This window comes from Bolinopsis microptera, chromosome 8, assembly GCF_026151205.1.
Source record: "Bolinopsis microptera isolate Bmic1 chromosome 8, MBARI_Bmic_1.0, whole genome shotgun sequence".
Classification (NCBI taxonomy): Eukaryota; Metazoa; Ctenophora; class Tentaculata; order Lobata; family Bolinopsidae; genus Bolinopsis; species Bolinopsis microptera.
This window is the reverse complement of record NC_087079.1, coordinates 11264449-11286808: the sequence shown is the minus strand read 5'-3', so window position 1 is coordinate 11286808 and position 22360 is coordinate 11264449. Positions and strand designations below refer to the sequence as shown.

General features: G+C 38.5%; 3 protein-coding genes across 7 annotated transcripts in view; 1 reads left to right on the top strand and 2 right to left on the bottom strand.

Annotated features, from left to right (window-relative positions):
• LOC134819637 (Golgi-specific brefeldin A-resistance guanine nucleotide exchange factor 1-like) overlaps positions 1 to 22360 on the top strand; it is a 391238-nt gene that overhangs the window by 2841 nt on the left and 366037 nt on the right. The window lies entirely within an intron of this gene.
• LOC134819642 (potassium voltage-gated channel subfamily A member 2-like) overlaps positions 1 to 22360 on the bottom strand; it is a 114442-nt gene that overhangs the window by 66400 nt on the left and 25682 nt on the right. The window contains exon 1 of one of the 3 annotated variants that reach the window (XM_063829693.1): positions 2255 to 2372. The exons of the other annotated variants lie outside the window; for them this stretch is intronic. The gene's annotated coding sequence lies outside the window, so the exon portion shown is untranslated. Of the gene's footprint in view, positions 1 to 2254; positions 2373 to 22360 lie in introns of those variants that run through there. 3 annotated transcript variants of the gene reach the window in all.
• On the bottom strand, positions 16345 to 22344 carry LOC134819643 (uncharacterized). Of its 3 annotated transcripts, none has more exons than XM_063829696.1 (10): positions 20933 to 22344; positions 20404 to 20535; positions 19815 to 19925; positions 19078 to 19206; positions 18676 to 18744; positions 18389 to 18498; positions 18023 to 18185; positions 17727 to 17861; positions 17386 to 17570; positions 16345 to 17218 (listed from the first exon to the last, which is right to left on the bottom strand). In XM_063829696.1, exons 1-10 carry the CDS (start codon positions 21227 to 21229, stop codon positions 17167 to 17169), a joined length of 1383 nt encoding a protein of 460 aa, XP_063685766.1. In that variant the 5' UTR covers positions 21230 to 22344; the 3' UTR covers positions 16345 to 17166. The 3 variants fall into 3 exon arrangements, with proteins under 3 accessions (XP_063685766.1, XP_063685767.1, XP_063685768.1); XM_063829697.1 differs by having other exon boundaries at positions 18386 to 18498; positions 18676 to 18735; XM_063829698.1 differs by having other exon boundaries at positions 16693 to 17218; positions 18676 to 18735.

Below are 22360 nucleotides of genomic sequence, written 5' to 3'. Positions count from 1 at the left end.
ATGAATAAGGCTATTGAGTCAAACTCAAAGCCATGCCAAGATTACTTGCAAAATACAACAAAAGAAACAGCTTTTTAAATAGCAGATAAACGTTTGGCTCCGAACCAACTTTGAGATCCAAGTCAACTTAAAAAGTTAAAAAGCATTTTACAATTTATGTAAATAATAGGCCAGCAATAACATGGCCAATTATACCATATCTTAGCGGGTCCCGTTTTGGTTTTGTTTATATAATACGGAGTGGCAGCCCCGGCAAAATATTTGTTCATTTAAACTTACATTATGTAAGTTTTGCCGACTCATGACGACATGACTTTTTATCTATCTTTGTCCGTTTGTAAGTTACAGACGGACAAATATAGATACATAGTCATGAGTCATGAGTCGGTAATGAACTGTCTAATGAGCAGCAAAATAAAGAAACCTAACATTCAAACTAGAACTAAAGCTGCACGTCGTCTTGGTGACACTTTGAAGCCACAAAAACAGAAAGTGCCTCCAGGGCACCGAACAATGGTGTAAAAATGTAGCTTTATGGAAAGTAGAGGAGACAAAGTTGCATGCCACTGCAGCATCTTCTCTTTCATGCATCAGTTCATAGAGAGAGTTATAACGAGATACAGTAGTATGAACACGTGATCATATTTCGTTAGTCACAAGGAGAACCCATACTAAATAGTTGCTACACTTAGAACGTGTCCCTGTGGGTCTAACTGTAAACATAGGGGGAAAGGAGACGCTAAAAGCAGACATGATTAGTTTTAAACTTTTGAGACCACAAATCTCCCTAAAGAGATATCAACAGAGTGTGAGGTCTGAGTAGCTGACCTGTTATACTTGTGGTGGAGCAGGGCCTGCTTTTCAACAACAAGACAGGCGCTGATAAAGGTTAAATAATAAATACAGAGCCGCATGCTTTGAAGGACACAACCAATGAGCTATTTCGTAATGAACAATATCAACAGCCAAGCGAGTTGTTGAGTTTTTTGCTGCCAATTCGTCAATTTCACAGATTTGTTTAACCTTTCTAAGCCAACAAATAACAATTTTTAGTAATGTTATTTAGTAATGTTACCATGGTGACACTACTACATAAGGCAAAGGTTCACATCTGGTCCTGCTATCTCGTAGTTTCAAGTTGAAACTATTTCAACTCGCTTAAAATATTGAGTCGGCCGAATTATTATTTAAATACTGTAGTCTGTTCCCAAAATACATTATTATCTAAATACTGTAGTCTGTTCCCAAAATACATGCTGACTTTAAAGAATTCAACGTAGCAGTAAGATGGATCACGTCCTGTAATACTATTTGAAGCCTAATCTCCTAATACGAACCATTTAAGTATTTAGATCCGAAAAATAAGCAATGGAAAGTTACCAAAACTTGAGCCTTAAAAATTAACAACGGCAAATGTATATGAACAACGCAATGACCAATCTTTCGCTCAATTTTGGTCTACAACGAGTTTGTTAGGCTCGCTGGTTCCTTAAAGTAAACGATTTATTAAGAAATCATGGAATACCGATTAGATTCAAGAAATAAATGATTACCATTGTCTTTGTTATGTGCGCCCATTTGAAATATTTTGAGGAATAGCGTGAAATTTGGCTGCCTAACAACGCACAGGTATTTCGAAGGCATGTGCGAATAAATACATTGTCATTGTGTAACGGTTTGAATCGTCAGGTATAATAATGGAGAGCTGAATAGCACAATGCCTGCGAGAGTATAATTATACAAGACCGCTAATAATAAGATTGCAAGTCACACAGTGGGTACTAATTAGCTGAGAGGATTGCTGTTTATGGAAGCATGGCAACCTGGTAATGTCAGTGAGGATAGTATTACTCGAGCATGCTGCCGCAGTATTGCTGCGGTATTGGTATTGGTCCACATGGAGAGCTACGTGATTGGATACTTGTGGGCAAAGGTATTGGTTAACCAATGTCTCTCATGGTAGATATGGTAGACATTGGTTGAGCTGTATAATAGTATGCAAATGTAATGGTCGCTATCTTATCTGCCACATGGTAGAATTGCAGAAGGCAGAAGCACAAGTACAACGCAGACCAAACTCCAAGATACTGGGCTTGACTACATTGTGATACCTTGTGGTTTTCTACCTTATTATATAATAAGGGGGAGTAGAGATTGCTCATTAGATTCAGAAACCGCACATACACGCACCCATATAATACACGCACCCACATACACACACGCTAAGAAGGAAACAATAGTGATAATTACTTACCACACACTGGCGGAAGATTGTTGCCTCCCCACTTATAGCTTTATAAGTAGCTGCACCCTTACTCTATATTGTCACAGGTAAATAACGAGTAACAACACACCGCAGACACAATGCCATTACACAATGATGTAAAATCCGGATTGGAATATCACTTAGGAGTTGCATAGTTTCCTTGTCGCATCAAACGGGATCAATAGAAATTGAAATCAAATCATTAGAACATTACACAACAACATTACCAGTACACTTTCCCGCCGGTATAAGGTATACAGCACATTCACCCTCATATCGGCCACATGGGCCTGAATGAGGGGGTGAGGGGTTCTAACAGAACAATCTATATGGGCCTTTAAAGACGTAACTTCTCTAGAGGGGGGGGTCTTATAATAGCTTCTATAAAATGGGGTTGCTAGAGCAGGTCATCATTCATCTCTCAAAGGGTCTCCCAATTATTCAAAAATCCAACATCTAATATGAATAAAAATATGTATCATGTATGGGAACATGTTCACAGTTATTTTGACCTCCCCCACTATCCTGATCCTCCTAGATCTATTATCAGTCTTATGTTTTCTGATCCTGAATTTGCATAAACTTGAATTATTAATCGTCGTGAAAATAAAATCTATTCTAAAATTGTAATAAATAAATGAGCGGCAACGCTCAGCAAGGATGACACCAAGCAGACCAAGATAGTCATAAGGCTATAATATATGTATAAGAATATATTATATATAATACCAAATCATACACATGCCTGTATAATTATACATGTTATAATTTGAATAACACCTGCCGATACCTACAAATTATAAGGATGCGGAGGATAATGAAACCTTGCTTGCCGGAGCAGGCGTGCACATAACAGTAACACAGTTATTATAATAGATATACGTAGTAATGTAATATTTATAATAAATATAAAGTGATTTGACCGGTTTAGGGAAATATTTAAATAACTAATTTTACTAATCACCATTAGTTAATCAGCAAATTTAGGAAATTGATCAATTTAAAACTTTAAAAGAATAATAGCAATGTCATGAAATTAAACTCATGGCCTGAAGCTGAGTGCTGGGGGATTGGATACTGCAAGGAAACTGACAAACTGAACAAAGCAACTAAATTGATCTGTAACTAGAATTAAGTTCCTGGTAGTAAATTAAGATGATCCAAATTAGTTGCTCTAAATGATGATCTGAAGATCTGATGATCTAGGGCATAAAATGGTCGGGAAATTGGCCTAATTATAAACTTGTATAGTTGAGTTTAATTAACCAAACAAAACAAATGGATCAGACTGGAAATGAAAAATTGGCAATTTTAAAGGCAGGGTTATTTTGACATCCGCTGTACGATGTGAGTATGCAACTGTAATATAACAAAATAAATATATTGGATTAGCGTTTTAGATGCAAAGTAGAAACCTGGCAAGTAGAAAATCCTGTAATTTATTGATTTAGTTATAAAACTGGCGCAATCCTGCTGAACAAACGAAGAAAGTGTAACTATTAGTATTATTAGGTCTAACAAAATCTTGGCAACATTGTTAAAAAAATAAAATTTCATTTCCTGCTCCCCACGGGCTTCCAGCAGCTCTTTTATAGCAGAAATAAATACCATAGAGGTATCGAAATCGTATAGCTATACTCCTGTACCAGTATAAATTCATTGATAATAATCGACGCCCTAGTTTTTTTAAAGAGCTTTTATTACTTCGCTCGCCCAAACAGGCAAACATGTTTCCGTGTTTTGGGTTATTACGGTTTTGCAGCCAAACAAAACGGTTTTTACATAAACCCTAACACCAACCCTAACCCTAAGCATAACCATAACTCCGAAGCTAACCATAACCTTAAATCAACTGTAACCCAATCGAATTTGCGTTTTAATAGCCTGTCACGCAACCAAATCATTTTTTAAACTGTTACTCCTTAGTCCTTAAGGAAGCCCTACGTCATGGGGGTTATTCGGAATCAGCGTCCAAAAATACATGAAGTCACTTTCATACCCTCGGGGCGTGTCCGCAACAAAATTTTAAAATTTTGGGCGATTAGAGATTTAGTGGGGCGGCTTTAAAAAGGGCAGTGAGTAGATTACAACAAAGTTACAATCAGAGATACGTGAAGACTGAAGATGTAACTTTACATTTGAATATGTAGCTCAGTAATCACTAATAGTCATGTAATTACTAATCACTAATCAATCTACCATATCCACCCGTTCAACGATTTATTTGAGCTATTTCCTCTTTCAAATGCCTATGCTGTAAATAATTTGGCCACTCACAATTTGGGTTACAGATTGCTCCCACTTACAGTTTTAATATGGCTGGATATTAAAATAAACTGATAGATATAATTTTAGTTCTAGATGTAACAATGTAATAATAAATATTGAGTATATATTCAATATTTATTTATTTGTATATTCAATCCGAGTCTGCTCTAGTAATCTCTTTAATTTTAGTCTGATGTTAAATACCGTACTGGAGATCGTATCACGTATGGTACCCTCTTTAATAGTTCCATAACAACTTGCAGGAGCTATTTTCCAGTAAAGCGACCTAGACGCCGATTACAAGATGCGCAATTGTAGCAGAAAACCTCTCACAAAAACATTCTGAACTTAATGGTCTGAACAGTGGCCTTCAGTACTGAACTCGACTGATTAGTTTTAGCAATCCAAAAGTCCATCTTGTAGTTTAACAACATTTGACTGACTTTCGAGTATTGTTATTTTTTTCGCTTTTAACCAGTTTGCAAAATAATCAGTCAACTTTCAAACACTTACTTGGTCGGACTTGTTACTTATTTAAAACTTTTATAAAAACATGTTTCTATTAATCAAATTCGAACGATATCATTTAATCCGATAAAAATTAAAATGGATCGAAATCAAAAATTTATCACATCCTGGATAATAAGTTTGTAGTGAAATACTTTTGGGAAAATTTGACTTGGACGGACCCTATAGACAGACGTCGAACACACTTTATTTAAACGTTAGGGCTTCGTGAACGCTATAATATAGGGCTTCCTTCCAGTTCCAGCGTCTACTTAGTGTCTGTTAAAATAGTGTGTAATAAGGCACTCTTTACTCGCTAGTGTGGTCTTGTTAAAATATCATTGGATCCCCCAACTCAACGTACGTAGTTCCATTTGTCAATTTCAGGACGTCCTTTATTTGTCTGGTCCATTTCTAGCATTCTAAATCTGACTTAACTGATAAATGTGGTTCTCTGAAGAGCTACCTGGTGAATTGAGAACCACAACTCAAAACTAAGCATTTGTACAATTACCGTTAAAAAGCAGTATTACCTTATTACCAAGTAATATAACCACAGGACGTTCACCGCTTAAAGAAATCAAAAGCAGTTAAACCTAAACTTAAAACGTACCACTCAAACGATCCAGAATCGTGTAATCATGCTGAATAGACTGCCAGGCAGTTGGTTAAAAATGATTGATGCAAAGCCTCAATCCATGATTATAAATTAAAAATAATATCAAACATCAGAAAGTACAGAATCAGAGCTGAAGATGAGTACTTTTTCAAATACTAACCAGAAGAGCTTAGAGCACTTGACAAAACGAATATTTAATATTCCTTGGCAATTGAACACGGACTGTAACTTTTTATTATACTAAGTGTGAGATATTAAAAGAAAAACAAGCCTCAAGCTAACAAGTACAGTATCCTCACGAAAGTCGAACGAAACTGAGAAGTAACAGCTAGTTCGTGCTACCCTGGTACGTGTTGACAAATGAATACCCAAAATGCTCCGAGGAATTCAAAAGAATTTTGTTTTGATAAGTAAATCAGTTAGAAATAGTCTAACACCAGAATTCTGTTCTAATTCTAACAATCGGTTTACAACCTTACACATTATATTATGTTTTATATGATTTGTTGTGAGCGCCCACAGAAATTTTACGAGGTGCAAATAATTTTTTTGGTACGTACCTTTAAAATTAACTGTACTGTACGTACTTTTAAACTTGGGCTGAAAGGTACATACAGTGCTTGCAATTGCAAAAAATGCACAAAAACCGCCGGAGTGCATGCTTCTCGAGCGAAAACTTTTTACTTTTAGTTAGTCTCGGTTGGTGCATTATCAATATCTGAATTCTGAATCTACCATTAATTTCTAGCCAGTGGACGGACAACAAAACCTAATTTGTGACCCCTGATAACCAAAGATTATTGTATCAAGGTACCCTTTTAATTTCATAGGGTGTGATGACGTAGAAGGACTGAGATTGATGAACAATGTTCAGATATTCACAACATTATAATGTCTGAGAGGGTAAGCATTTATTATCAACTTTGGACCACTTGTTTCGTCTGATTCATTAAGATACAATGATCGTTTCGAACTTTGGCAATGCGAAGAGTGGACACATATTTTAACATTTTACTGCTTAACGACTGCTTTTCTTACTTACTGTATAAGAAATGGATTTAAAAATCATTTGCTGAAATAAAAAACGTCAAAAAAAAGAAAAAAATTCGGATTTTTGATGGTTTTGAATGCCTTCTAGCGTTCATATTAATGTCCGTTCATTTAATTTCCGTTCATTTAATGTCCATTCATTTAATGTCCGTTCATTAAATGTCCGTTCATTTAATGTCCGTCCATTTAATGTCCGTCCAAATAAGGTCCGATAAGGTATTACGGCCAGGTAGCGCAGTTGGTTAGAACGCCAGCCTTACAATCGTTAGGTTGCGAGTTCGAATCCCACTGTCAGTGTCTGCCTGGTCGTGGGGTGAGCGTCGTCGACGTTCAGCTAAGGGTCCTGAGTGGTCTATGCAGCCCCCCGGTCTACTCAGGCGAATACTCGAGAAATCGGGTGTGAGGGTTAAATGAGGAGCTGCACATTGCAGCAAAGTCTTGGGCGAAGAAAGTATGGTACACACTACCTTAACCGTCACTGGCCAAAAAGATCCTTCGGCTTCCTGTAATTGGCTGGTTGCACTTATGTAACAATGTGGCTGTTGGAATACACCGAAGTAAAATAAGTGTCTTGATAAAAAAAGGTATGTATATGATATACATGTATATATGTATTATGTATGTACTAGGTAACTGTTGGGATGTAAAATGAAGTGGTCTGCCGTGCGAATATTTCGGAGTAAAGTCCATGGTCATTGGTCAATCCCTATAACACCAAGAACTTTTTTATTTGTTCCAAACTTGTTAGAAATTCTGTTTGTGACAATACCACTGTTTACCCACGTAAAATTATAATGGTATAAAACAAAGTTATGAGTCATATCTTAATTTAGTCCTCTCTGCCAACATTGTTCTCCGGAAAGTTAACGTTCGCTGAATGCCCCAGAAAGACTTGATTGATTTTTGATTGGGAATCGAGCGGTTTACTCGATTAATGTTTACTCAAAATTATAATACAAACAGTAATAGATAGAAAATAGTAACGTTAAAGAATTCTTTTAAAAAACCCTCTGGAAAGGGCACTGCACACGGTTTATCAAAAAGTACACTGTGATCATGAAGTACTATGAACTACAGATTTAAAAAACACAACGCTTCACGCTACACATGATATTACACATCCATAACCTATAGGTTAAGAAGTTTAGAATTGCACTGAACAGCTTGGACTATTGTTTTTAAAATTTTGTGCAAAATTTTACCATCAGTGATTAATGATTTTGGCCGGTAACTCAGCGCTTACAGTAATTATGAGTGCGCGATTGAGATTAATGTATGGAAAAAGAATTTAGCGGCAGTGAAATGCTTGCTTATCTACGCTAAGTGGGGGTAGTTATGCGAGCGGTTATTATATTGGTAGTCAGTAATTGCGAGTTGTCATTTAAATTTGTGTCATTTAGTGTAGTTTCTATGTGCTGGGTTGTGTGATTTTCATACTGCTCCCTGTTGCAAGCCATTAATTAGACAATAGACTTAATTTAAACTTAGATTATATTCGTTTCAGTTGAAATTCGATTCAGGTTAAATGTTAAAAGTTTAAATTTCACGTCTAGACTGTCTTAGGCCAGGAACATTGTGCAGTAGGAATGGTTGCCACTCGTTAACATCACCATCACTTTGAAGATTAAGTAGCATTTTCTTGGCACTACTCTTGAACAGATTTATCGAAAATAATGTCGGAAGTGTAGTAACGTCTGCTTTGTCTGCGAAGACAGAGAGCAGTGGTCCCTTGTAGAAAATACTGTTTTGAAAGTGTCTTTTCCCGTATAACTGGAGCCAGGAGCAGGCTGACGTGTGATCAGAAAGTTTTGTGGGTATGTCGGCGGGAAAAGCTTGAGAGATGTTTTTGGGGACTAATTGTGGCATGTTTTTAACTTTATGCATCAAGATAATTGAGTTGTAAACGATAAGACCATGCACAGTGAGAATTTCATGTTCACTGAAAAATGGCTTTGTGTGTTGTGGTAAGGCACCTTCCTTAAAGTAGTAGTTTACGAAACCAGGCATAATAGCCCTTATTCCTTGCTTCTGTTTGCTGAATAAAGCATCTATATGGCTTTTTGCAGCAAAACCCCATATCAATGAACAATAGTTTATATGAGACTGTACAAAGCTTTGGTATATCTGGAGTCTAACTTTAATCGGCAGCCGACTTTTTATTTTGTACATAATACCAATATACCGCATCATTTTCGCTTTAAGAGCAGTAATGTGACTGGTCCAGGTCAATTTTTCGTCAACAATTACGCCAAGAAATCGGGCCTCAGTTTTTCGCTCAATAGTGGTGCCTGCAATTTGAATATTTACGTCAGGTGTTGAGGTTCTGTTGGATGAGAGGAGCATGTAGCACGTTTTCTTAAGGTTTAACGAAAGACCATTTTGATCTACCCAGTTTATCAATAAAGGTGAAAATTCGGTCATCTTTTGTAGTATTTCTTGATGATTTTTACCTGAGATAATTATGTTTGCGTCGTCAGCATATAAAACAAATTTAGCGTGCGATTTGATTTTTGGCATGTCATTGATATATATTATGAAAAGTAAAGGTCCTAAAATACTGCCTTGCGGCACTCCGTGTCTCATGGACTGTGAGGAAGAATTTGTGCCCCCTATTGAAACATACTGACTCCTGGAACTTAGATAAGACTTGAACCATTGGTGTGCTAGTCCTCTTATGCCATAATGATACAGTTTGTCTAAGAGAATATCGTGGGAAATTACATCAAACGCTTTGCTAAAATCAAGTAGGAGGAGTAGAGAGACCTCTTTTTTGGAGAAGTTGTGTCTAATCGTGTTGGTTGCATCAAGGAGCGCATGTTCACACGACCGACCCGGCCGAAAACCGTATTGTCCTTCAAATAAAGTGCTATGTCGCTCCAGGAAGTCAAGGACTCTTCTGTGCATGAGTTTCTCATAGATTTTTGAAAAGGTGCAGAGCAATGATATTGGTCTGTAGTTTTTCACATCTAGTTTTGAGCCTCCCTTAAGGATAGGAACTACCTTTGCAATTTTCAGTGATGTCGGAAAGCAGCCTTCATTGAAGGAAGAATTTACTACATTTGAGAGTATTCCACAAAACTTAGGATTTAGACTTATATTATATGTATAGTTAAGACAGTATCCGTTAGGATGTGTTTGGTTGTCCGGGCTCGTTTGTATTAAGCTGCCTATCGTAAATATCGCTGCCACTATGTAGTCTCCATCTAGGTATTCTATAAGTTCATCTATAGCTCTACCAGAACAGGATGAACTGGCACATGAAGCCAGTAGCAGGCTGAGAAACAGAGGTAACCGAGCCAGCGTGTGTTCAGTTTTTGAACAGTTGCGAGCAGTCCTAAACAAAATGATTTACTATTGTTCCTCTAACAACTGATGCTCGTGATGTGCGCAGGCTTATAATATTAATATGCTTATTGTCAAATAGTGTCACCTTATTGTCCAACCTTCAATTCTTTCCTGTCCAACATTCAATTCAACAGCGCTCTTATTGAGACATGATGCTTACATTGGAGATATCATTCAATCAATATTTGTTTTTTAAATGACTTCTTTCTTTTTTCATCGTGCCTTGAATTGGTTCATTAATTGTATAACTATAAATAGACTGAGGGAGTCTAACCTGTGAATTTTGACGTATTCCGGGACCTGGGTCACGACGGGAAATGCTGGTTACACAATACATCTTATCACTGTTACGGCCTGATTGTGGATTCTTCGTCCATGATATTGATATGCCCGTCACCAGTGTGCCAGGTAACTCTGGTTATAGTGGCCGTATAGTGGCCGTATAGTGGCCGTATAGTGGCCGTATAAAGGCCGTATAAAGGCCGTATAGAGGCCGTATAGTGGCCGTATAAAGGCCGTATAGAGGCTGTATAGAGGCCGTATAGAGGCCGTATAAAGGCCGTATAGAGGCCGTATAGAGGCCGTATAGAGGCCGTATAGAGGCCGTATAGAGGCCGTAAAGTGGCCGTGTAGGGGCCATATAGTGGCCGTATAGAGGCCGTATAAAGGCCATATAGAGGCCGTATAGAGGCCGTATAGTGGCCGAATAGAGACCAAACCTAATCGCCCATTTTCCCCAATTTATACTATTAGATGTAGAGCAGTTGTATAATACGTGCACCTTTAGAGACTACGAATGTTGAATAAAAGAAGGCTGAGGTTGAAGCCTCAGCTTGCTGAAAAGCTAGTATTTATTTAATCCAATAAGCACATTAAAGCTAACTGGTGAAAGTACTCGATAGACCTGGTCACAGCGAGACACAGCAATGCATGAATGCGATCAATATACAGGGTGGGCCAAAAGTCAGTACCCATACGTTGGGTCTTATACCTCCGCCGTGTTTTATATTTGAGAGTTGTTGCTTTGCAGATGGCATACTGTACCTACTTGTTCGAGGATTCCGTCACCAAAATTTGAAAATTCGATTTTTGGGGGCCACACCCAATCAACATTGAATTGCTTATACTGGTGTTTGTGAACATGTTAGAGACTCCGTTGTAGCATATTGCAATAGGTCATTTAATCCGGAATATGATCTGAAAATATGGTGCGAAACGGATTTAAAATGACTAAGTTATCAAGCAATTTGTTTATCTCGTTAGCAAAATTGATTGGGTACTCAATGATTACCCAATTACGACACCGTAATTGGGCTCTCTACACGATTCCCATAATGCGGATCTAGCCTCAACCCAATTACCTGATCACACGTAATGAACAAACTCGTTATGCTTCATATCTCGGTCATCTGAGAAGCTAGAACTCTCATTTTTTCAGGACAAACGTAATTTAAATGGCCAAACACTATTAAATAAAATTTGGCTTGATCCGACTATCCAAACTATCAAATAAATGCAAAAATGAACCTTCATTTGAAAAAAATGAACACGAATATTTTTCGATTTGACAAATTCTCGAACCAGTGGTGGTAGTAAGTAATACCAGAAAGAATTTTTTCAATTGGGCACTCAGTGATTGAGCTATTAAGGCCAACATATGGGTACTGACTTTTGGCCCACCCTGTATAATAATAGAAATAGAGTGCAATTGACCACTGACTCGAGTTATTTAGTTATATATTCAAAATTAGAGGCAATATTAATCATAATTTCTTGCCTGTTTCTCGTAACCAGTGTTTTCCCTTTCGTCCCGAACCCAATTATCTCGTAAGCGGCCGGGTTACTTTATCGGCTCTTTTCTTTGACGAATCAAATTGTGAGCAGCTAAAATTATCCATATGGATGCCTCTAATTATGTTTATGAACAGCGAAAGTCAAATTGATCGAATAAGGGCCGCTCGCAAATGTTTGATTTTTAAAAGTTGTATATTTTAATTGCTGCAATTTTTTTTGAGATCAGTCATTCATAAAAGATTGCGATAGTCTCAAAGATAGACTAATTGAATATTAGATTATTGCATAGTTTAAGTTATATAGACGTAATATTCTCTTAACTGAAATTATTTTATTCTTTGTTTAATTTCCTAGCTGTGAATGAAGAACAATGATCAGACATAGCTATAACAAAATAAGCATGACTGGCGTAGTACCATAAACAGATTTTGAAGTGAAACAATGAGAAGTACAAATTAAATCAGTCCTTATTATGAGCAATAGAGAACAAAGTCAAACAAGAGCCGTCCATAAAAGGTTTGACAAGAGTTAAGACAACAAGTGTGGCTAGCTTTTTGATAAGTCGGTGGAAAGTAACCAGTTTAAATCTCAGTTATACTGCCCGAGCTCCACACGGACGTGTCAACATAAAAATCGTGATAGAGAGTTAAATAGAGAAGTATGGAAAACATGGCTGACCTACAAGATCCTTCGGCTATATCACAATACTGTTATCAATTGGTAGCTGCAGTAACTATGGAATGAGTTCAGAGTAAAACACGTACTAAGATAAAATATTGCAGATACACGTTGCATACCTCTTTCGTGCACGCCGGCCAGCCGCAAAAAGTGGTATGCAAGACAACGGCAATTGTATAAAAACCTTTTTAGCCAAATTGGCTAGTGCCTAGTGAGTACGCAAAAACTGATTACTTGATTAAGTTCTAAAATGAGAAGTACGGACACGTTTTGGGGGAAAAGTACGTACTACTACTTGTACGCAACTTTGAAAAGTCCGACTCATAGTCATACGACGTACGATTCAGATTTTTTTGTTTTTGAATTATTATCATTGGGGTCGTTGTAAAATGTAATTGTTTGCCGATGTTAGAGAAAATATACCGTTCGCGAACAAATTAAACACACAATTCTTAGGTCAGGCAAGCATTTAAAAGTAAAACTAAAACAAAAATTATACAAAATTACTAGACAATTTACTTATTTAAACAGCTTGTTTCTCTTAAAGTTAAACTTTAAGTTAATCGACGATTGGAATATAGAAATACAAGTTTTTGAAAACGCTCAATATTAGTCCGTAACCTGCGATTTCTAGAAGGAGAACTTTTCAGTAGAATTGAAAGGTACGTACGATACGAGTAAATCGAAAAGTCCGACTCATTCGTACTTCTCATCTTAGATCAAGTTAACGCAATTTTAAATGCAATATATGTGAGCTAATCCTATAAACTATTATCAAAGTATGTATGCAAGTATGATTTATCGTACAAATTACCAATAAAGGAATTGTTTATCAATATAAACACTCGAAGCCGTCACTTATACATAGTTTCCCACACCAGTCATGATATAATCAACTAATACTAATAGTATAGAAGGGGTGATGTGTTCTCGTTTTTACATAATAAACCTCCCCGAAAGGTGCCGTGTTCTGAATGACATCCTCCCGATGACTTGAACACTATGGCAGACAACTTTTGGGATCTCAACATCCACAAGGCCTAGTCCTCTGGGAGCAAATACCCTGAATATAGTTCAGTTAGAGCTCAATCTCTGCACCAAAGGGACCCCAGCTCACTTGGTGAACAAACGAACAAACATAATTATAGAAATAACGATATTGGATATTTTATTATAAACAAAGTAATATCACAAATTCAGCACAAATACTGCTGTGGACCCAAAGTCTGGTCCTAGTCATTCGTCAAAGTAACCTAACTATTGATGATGAATAATATCAAATATCATATCTAAGTGACTGGCTAGTGGCTACAGAGCAGCTGGTGTATATTTGTATGATGTTCAGAAACACACCAGTTCCAAGACGTCATTCACTCATACAGATATGATATTTGAACATCATATCAGTATCACAGAAAAGTTGTGAACACTGAGAGCTGAAAATTGTGGTACCGCGACTTTTGACCCCCGACAATTGCCCCCCGACAATTGACCCCCCGACAATTGACCCCCCGACAATTGACCCCCTATGTAATTACACTGGGGTCAATTGTCGCGAAATCTAGGGTTTAGTACGACAATTGACCCCCCGACAATTGACCCCCCGACAATTGACCCCCCGACAATTGACCCCCCGACAATTGTGATTAAACTGGGGTAAATTAATCGGGTTAGGGTCAGGGTGAGGGTGAGGGTTAGGGTTACGGTTAGGGTCAGGGTCAGGGTCAGGGTCAGGGTCAGGGTCAGGGTCAGGGGCAGGGTCAGGGTCAGGGTCAGGGTCAGGGTCAGGGTCAGGGTCAGGGTCAGGGTCAGGGTCAGGGTCAGGGTCAGGGTCAGGGTCAGGGTCAGGGTCAGGGTCAGGGTCAGGGTCAGGGTCAGGGTCAGGGTCAGGGTCAGGGTCAGGGTCAGGGTCAGGGTCAGGGTCAGGGTCAGGGTCAGGGTCAGGGTCAGGGTCAGGGTCAGGGTCAGGGTCAGGGTCAGGGTCAGGGTCAGGGTCAGGGTCAGGGTCAGGGTCAGGGTCAGGGTCAGGGTCAGGGTCAGGGTCAGGGTCAGGGTCAGGGTCAGGGTCAGGGTCAGGGTCAGGGTCAGGGTCAGGGTCAGGGTCAGGGTCAGGGTCAGGGTCAGGGTCAGGGTCAGGGTCAGGGTCAGGGTCAGGGTCAGGGTCAGGGTCAGGGTCAGGGTCAGGGTCAGGGTCAGGGTCAGGGTCAGGGTCAGGGTCAGGGTCAGGGTCAGGGTCAGGGTCAGGGTCAGGGTCAGGGTCAGGGTCAGGGTCAGGGTCAGGGTCAGGGTCAGGGTCAGGGTCAGGGTCAGGGTCAGGGTCAGGGTCAGGGTCAGGGTCAGGGTCAGGGTCAGGGTCAGGGTCAGGGTCAGGGTCAGGGTCAGGGTCAGGGTCAGGGTCAGGGTCAGGGTCAGGGTCAGGGTCAGGGTCAGGGTCAGGGTTAGGGTTAGGGTCAGGGTTAGGGTCAGGGTCAGGGTTAATTGTATTAAATTATATTTTCGGGGGGTCAATTGTCGGGGGGTCAATTGTCGGGGGGTCAATTGTCGGGGGGTCAATTGTCGTGGGTCAATTGTCGGGGGTCAATTGTCGGGGGGTCAATTGTCGGGGGGTCAATTGTCGGGGGGTCAATTGTCGGGGTGTCAATTGTCGGGGGTCAATTGTCGCCCACCCGAAAATTGTACGTGAGGTTTAAGGATAATATATCATCAAACACCTTTATTGAGTAATAGTACCTTAATTTCTCACGAACATTCGGGCATTATCGTGCGCAGCACTTAAAAACCAAAGTCCCCTTTGTTGTTGTATTATGATAACAGCAACAAAGGGAACAGCTAACGAGGTTAGAGATGGGAGTAAAAATTCCATTAAAGACAGATAGGCAACATATAAGTGCGGCAAAATTGTGCGAAAAGTGCGGCTCGAGTGCGGCGAGTCTGGGCCTTGTTGGTCTGGGACTTTCGGATCTGGGCCTTGCTGGCATCTTCAAAAATGCGTGTAAAAATGGCCAACAAATTTGCTTATATGAACGCTTCTTTTGACAACAAAAGAGGAACTGATAAGAAATATGATTATATGGGATCATTGGATGTTTATCAACTCACCAACAAAATTGTGTGAGTGTCCTTTTACCCAAAATTTATACCATTTGGATTTTTATATAGACAGAATGTCGCCAAAACTAAAAGTAAGTTGCAAGTTGCTACTCAGCACTACACACTATAGCACTCATATTTCATCAAAATTAGAATGCATTTAGAAAATATCGCTATGATTTGACCATGACCGGGCATGACGGCAAGATTCTATCCCATTTCTGTTTTATCAAAAGATGACTTTTTGGAGGTGTTGTCGGAATATAAAATATAGTTAGTATCAAAGTAAGTAATACGAGTATTGCTACTTTCCTTTGATTAAGAACACGTGACCAAAATTAAAAACACGTGACCAAGCCTCGGATATACGGAAGGCGCGAGATTTGACAAAATCTTATTTTAGGAAGTAAACAGTACTCACTGTAGACGTAGTCATTCGTCAAAGTAACTATTGACGATAAATGATATAATTTATCTATATTGGATCGAGCAGCTGGTGTATTCCTGTTTAATAACAAGGATAACATTTGAAACTCACTGGGATGCCAATTGCCAGCTAAGTCTAACAAAACTTGTATAACTGAGTCTGAGCTCAAAAACACAGCAAAAGAAGGTGGTCAAAAATGGTTTTAAAACCATCTTCTTTAACCACCATACGCTCAGATTATCGAGACGAATCCACCAAATAACTGCCACACTTGCTCGACATTCGGAGCTTATTAACGAAAAAACATAAAGACCAAAATCGAATTTTAAATTCTGATCAAATACTTATGAAAAATATCAACAATGAATATAATCGCACAGTGCCTGCCATAGCACACTAGTAAAAGCAACAGAGTGCAAAGTTAACGAGGTTGAAGATGGGCGTAAAAATGTTTAAAGTATGCCAAGTGATCGAACAAATGTACATGCCAAGTGTGAAAACGTTTAGGCCAATGTTGATTGCGGTTTTATTCGGGTTGCAGCACCGCAGGTATAAACGTAGCTGAACAGCACTATGTAACGATGTAGGATGATATTGTAGGGCTTCGCAATCACATTAATATGCGAACGCAAACATGGAACAATTATTCGAATGTTCTGTTACAATCTCAATGCGTTGGTAATTTAGTAATTGAGTAATTGGTACTTCAATGAACGTTGAAAATTCAGCAAGTTTTGTTCAGTTAAAGATAATATGTAACTATGCTTAAAACTTACTTTTGCAAATTATGACCGATATGAATAAAGCAGTAGAAATCTAACGATATGTGTAATTGTAACTTTATAAGTATAAAGATTCTACAGCAAATGTAATAACAAGATTTCATTATACCGGTCCCTTATTATCAGTAATCCAAAGTTTGATTGGATTTATATTCAATTAAGTCGATCATATTATGACAAAATTAGTAACTTCAATACTAATCTCCGTATTCCTTGATCTCTGATAATGATATACTTGATCGCTTTCCGAATATTAAACAAGTAAAGACAATTTTCTGATGAAATAGCTCCAAAGTGAGGTGAGAAGGCGGGATATTTAAAATATTTGGTGAGAGCCGCCTCAGATATTGCTTTTAGTGACTGATTCTACTAGTCCTTCGTGTAGTTTAGACCTGAAATGTGATTTTGAAATTTAAAATTGAAATTACCAAAATTTAAACAGGACATGTCAAATCCCTCCTCATTAATGAAACGATCAACTGCCACCTTCTTCGTCAAAAAAGGAAATCGACTACATCCTAAATATAAAACACGTTCACCAATTCAGTTCAAAACCTACCTTTTACTAGAGGCGTATTTATCAAGCCTGTCGAGGAAGCTGATGGCTTTGTTAACAGCCATACCAGGTTCCTGAGCGTGTGAATAACTGAGAGTTGTATTGCTCGAGCTGAACAAGCTGTCCGAACACCCGGACAATCTTCTGGAGTCTTCTCTATTGATCTCGTAGTGTCTGACTCGCCCGAGCTGCAGGGGTGCATTGGATTTTAGTTTCATCAGCAAAGGACCAGCAGTGATTGGATAATCCAATTCCAATGGTTATCCTGGAGAAATAATCTGAATATTAAATTTTTGAAACCACACCCCCTCGATCTAGTGTTACAATATAAATAGGTTCTGTACCTGTCTGTAAGCGGACTCTGATATAGAAGAGCGTCTGGGTCCTGCTCTGACCGGGGGCTCTAAGTAATCAGCCTGATCCTGGGTACTGTTTCCTGCTCCTACTTGTACCTTGTTCAGTCTCGAATCCCCTTTAACCTGGTTATCACGGCGCGTTATCAAATTTTAGGCATTCTATGTACTGTTTTGCGTGACTTCACCCATCAGTAATGAATTAAGACGAGGGAACTAAAGACTTTAACCTTACCAAACAGTGGAAAAGGAAAATTGTCACAAAACAACAAATGAAGTAAACTCGCCTGCAAGGAAAGGTTGCCGAATACATTCTCACAAACGTACTGTTGGTTCTCTGGCACAACCCCTGACCTCCCCATCTCCTCCCCAGAATCTGAACCATAGTTTATAGACCCAGATGAGGTCCGCTTCCGTTCCAACTCACTGTATGCTTCAACGCTCGCGCTCCTAAGAATTAGCCAATCAGAGAGCTGTATTCTAGTCACAAGAATTAAATGAACGAATCGGGGAACTATACTCTTACACAGCGATTAAATCCAAAAAAATAGGGTTTCTAAGAATTAAAGTTGGGTTTTTGATGAAAGAACCAGGGTTATCCTTGAGGGACTGTGAGTGTGAGATGTAAAAAAATGATAAAATCAGCTTACCACCTCCTAATAGAGGGGTGTAGAGAGGTGGTAGAAGATCTGGAGGTGGGACTGAGAATAGAGTCAGGAGGAATTGGAGTCAGGCAATCAGACGCTTCCCCGCTCAATCCGGACTAAAAAGTAAGTTTTAACTTACAACTTTACAAAAGTTTTTTTCTTAAAGATTCGTTAACATCTTATGCCATGAAAACATGTAAATTTAAAAACCCTTGTAAGGGTACAACTCAATTAAGGGTTTGATCATGCTCACTAAGATAAGATTCGCTTAGATAACATTCCAGTGCACTTACCGCAGTTGGAATCTTCACGTGTCCTGAAAGGGGGTCACCGTCATTGTCTTCTCTACCACTCTGAGGTCGCTAATTAGCTAATTAGTTAATTGATTAATTGGTGACTTGATATCACAACAATTAGTAATTTGGTCAATAACTAATAGGTATACTGATACAGATTCTTGGCCCATGGTATCAATTTAGTCTGGCAAAAGCATACGCTTTTCCATTGACTTCAGGCATGAAAATATCATTTTCAATCAATTTCACTTTTGACTTTACAAAACAGCTTGTTATCAGGCATGATAACAACTATCAAGAAATTTGATCAAATAAAATGATTACAATTGTACCACCAGAATCATTGACAATTGTGTAGATAAGTATTTTACATTAAACTTTAATTAAATTAAAACCCACATTGTCACCGCAGCTCAAGTCGATGGCAGAAGGGACTCGAACATGTTTCTGAACGTCCCCGAACAACGAGTTGAAGGTGTAAGTTAGTTCTACCGTGTTGTCTTCTTCCGTTGGGGGAACTAGTTGTGTCTGAGATAACAGTTATCAGTTAGACTACTATAGTAAATTCTTCTCTTTACCAAAATATTAAAATTGGGTAAGGTCGACCGTTTCTATTGATCGACGTTTTGGTTTTGGGAGGATACGTTTTGTCTTGAGAGGAAACAGCTAGGTTGAATAAACCAATTCTCATTTTGGAAGCCAACCCTCAGTAAAGATTTAATTATAGTTGGGCATTACATAAACTTATTTCCTTGAATTGCAAGTACGTATTGCTGACTACGTAATTTTCGAGATCAATATCTACGTTGAAATCACGAAACTGAATAATTTTGGCTTCAATTATCAAATTTCATGCTTCTCAGCACATCCAAAATCTCGAAACCAATTGAGCGTCTTTAAGTCTAGGGGTTAAGGAAGGCGGAAGGAGCTGATTCAGTCAAAGGCTCGTTATAATTTGCTAATTTGTACTCTTCACACTTCAATGTGGTTAAATTTAAACATCAATGAGCTTACAGGTGGCAGTATATCAGACTAGAATTTTAAGTTTCAACAAAATGATTACAGCAATAAAAATGTGCTCATGAAATTTCTACAGAATTTATCAGAAGCTACGAATCTGAAATCTAAATTCGTACCCGTATCCTATGCCGGGTAACAGGCCCTCCAGCGGTTCTAGGTCGGGGTTTAGTCAAAGGAGAACTGAGACTCTGTTTTTTCGTTATCGCCCACTTTCCTTCTCCATCATCCTACAGGTAATAATACTGTTTTAAAATCACATCTTAGTTACTTTAAAAGATCAAACGCCTTGTAAAAGATGAACCAAAAGGATGTTTAGTGATTGTTGTGTGAGTTATTGTGAATGATTGTGTGACAAGTGTGACAAGTGCATGTTGTAGAGGTGGCCCTGGAATGTTCTCATCTGAGATCTCTTCTAGTTTGTGACAGGTGGCTGTGTGTGTGGTTGCCATTGCAATTATTCTTCATGAGGGTACGATTAGGGCATTTGGTGAATGGTGATTCAAGCCTTTGGTGAATGGTGATTCAAAATCTGAAAGAAAGTACATTCGAACATTGAAATTTGAATAATAACTTTAACAGAAATAGGACTATGATATTAAAGTGAAGCAGGGTATGAATATAGTCAATACATTGGTGGGTTAACAACAAATATAAAGTTAAAAAATAAAGTGAAAGTGAAATTGTGAAATTGCGTGAAAAACTCACTTCCTCATCATGGTCGCGCTCCTCCAGAATAGTGTTAATAGTCTTAGCCTTATTTCGCGGCAAAGCTGTGGCGCATCTAGCCACTCTTTGTTTGTAGATTCGTTCTTCTTGCCGGAACATTCTGTTCACAAGCTGAAAGTGGACATCATTTACAGATTTAATATGTTTACGATTATAACAAGCCTCAAGGAGGGCCGAGGGGTATAAATGCTAACCAGGTGGACCCCAGTAGGATACTCCGCATGGAGGGTCGCTACCTCATACCTTGTGACGGTAGTCAGTGGGTGCCGCAACAAAAAAAGAAAAAAAAAGCCTCAAGGAGCAATTAAAATGATAGATATCAATATGAGAATAGTCAGAGTTGGACGACCGTGATAACTGGAGATAAGGTGGTAGTCACAATATCAATGGCATCAAGATACTCAACATGACACATTATAAGACATTAGATTTAGATGAAACTGCAGTATAGATAACAGGTATGGTAACAACAGGTGATAAATAACAAGTAATACATTATAAATATTACCTTTCTCTCTCTTTCGTGATAAACCATGAATTTGTTCAGTGCCCTCTGGAGATTATCATTAGCTTTGTTGGCCAGTAAAAAGGGAGTCTTATCTTTAGCAACAGCCATATCCACCATGAACTTGTGGTCGTCACTGCTTGGAGTTGGAGATAACAGGGAGGAGTTGTTGTTCCTGTCCGATGAGCTGTCGAGGTAGCTTGATCCGTTGCCATGGTTACTGGACGTGTTTCCATGGGAGGAACTTCCAGTTGTGGAGGTGACGTAGCTTCCGTTTAGGGCGAATTGAGGGATTTTCATGTCTAAATGAGTTTTAAAAATAAATAAGTAAGATCAAACCTTCGTGTAGAAAATTAACATATTCAGCTAACATGAGTTACATTACAAATATTTTCAGGTTGCAGATGTCAAGTATAAACGTTTGAAATAAAGGATTGCCTAAAATATAAATATTTCCCTCCGTCTCGAATATGAGATAGTGTAAAAGATATCTTATAAACTGTTGCAATTTCTAGACAAAGCCGGAAAACAATGTCAATGAGGGGCGATATCGGAAACTTTTAATACAAACCGCAACAAATGAGTTAAAAACAACCGATAAATATTAGATAACATATTTTAACCACCAATAAATATTAGATCATCTACTTTAACTTTTAGAGGCGTCAGGTTGATTAAAATGGTAAACATGAATTTATGGATAAGTATAACCGGACTATCAACTTATCAAGTAAATTTACAGTTTACAGTTAAAAAACATCATTACTCAATACCATGATATCGTGAATATGCAATAAAGTGTCGTGACCACAGTTGAATAAACACAGCAAAGTGTCGTGACCTGTGCAGTACTGTCGCTGCGGGAGAGCAGTAGACAACACGCAAATATTACAATATGTCAACGCCAATCTGTCCGGCCTATATAATCATATAATCAGTGTTAAAGTCGAGCTAGAAGAAGTGTCCTCAGTTTGTTGTCAGTGCTTGCGCCACTTGAGTGCTGTTCACTGTGGTCACATCGTGTCTCATGCATGTTTGCTTGAGTCAGGATATAAGCTGCTCAAGTAGTGGTAGCCTCAAATGTAACGATCACGTACGTGATAATCGGTTCCAGCCGCAGATTCAGACATCATCTCAATGTTGAGATTGTAAAGAAGAAGAAGATGATGTCAACAAATATGTCATGCACTTCTAACTTACATCACCATGCACAACCGCTATTATGTTTAATTCCTGTTTAATACCAAGACAAACTAATGGTGATATCAAGCAAGTCGTTTTCAAACTACTTGTAAAGCCATTGTGTGGATACAGTCAATGAAAACAATTAGAGTTAGACCGACTATTAGTATTTAGATATAATTTATTGTTACAGTCAAGCACGGTGTGTTAAATTTTCACATTATCATTTGGTGTGAACTTGATTCACGA

Excerpts from the sequence above, each read along its gene's own strand:
- LOC134819643 (XM_063829696.1), bottom strand. The coding sequence starts at position 21,229 with ATGAAAATCCCTCAATTCGCCCTAAACGGAAGCTACGTCACCTCCACA. Across the intron at positions 18,745-19,077 it reads ACTTGAGCTGCGGTGACAAT|CGACCTCAGAGTGGTAGAGA; the intron begins GTGGGTTTTAAT and ends TTAGCTAATTAG. Across the intron at positions 17,219-17,385 it reads AAATACGCCTCTAGTAAAAG|GTCTAAACTACACGAAGGAC; the intron begins GTAGGTTTTGAA and ends ATCACATTTCAG.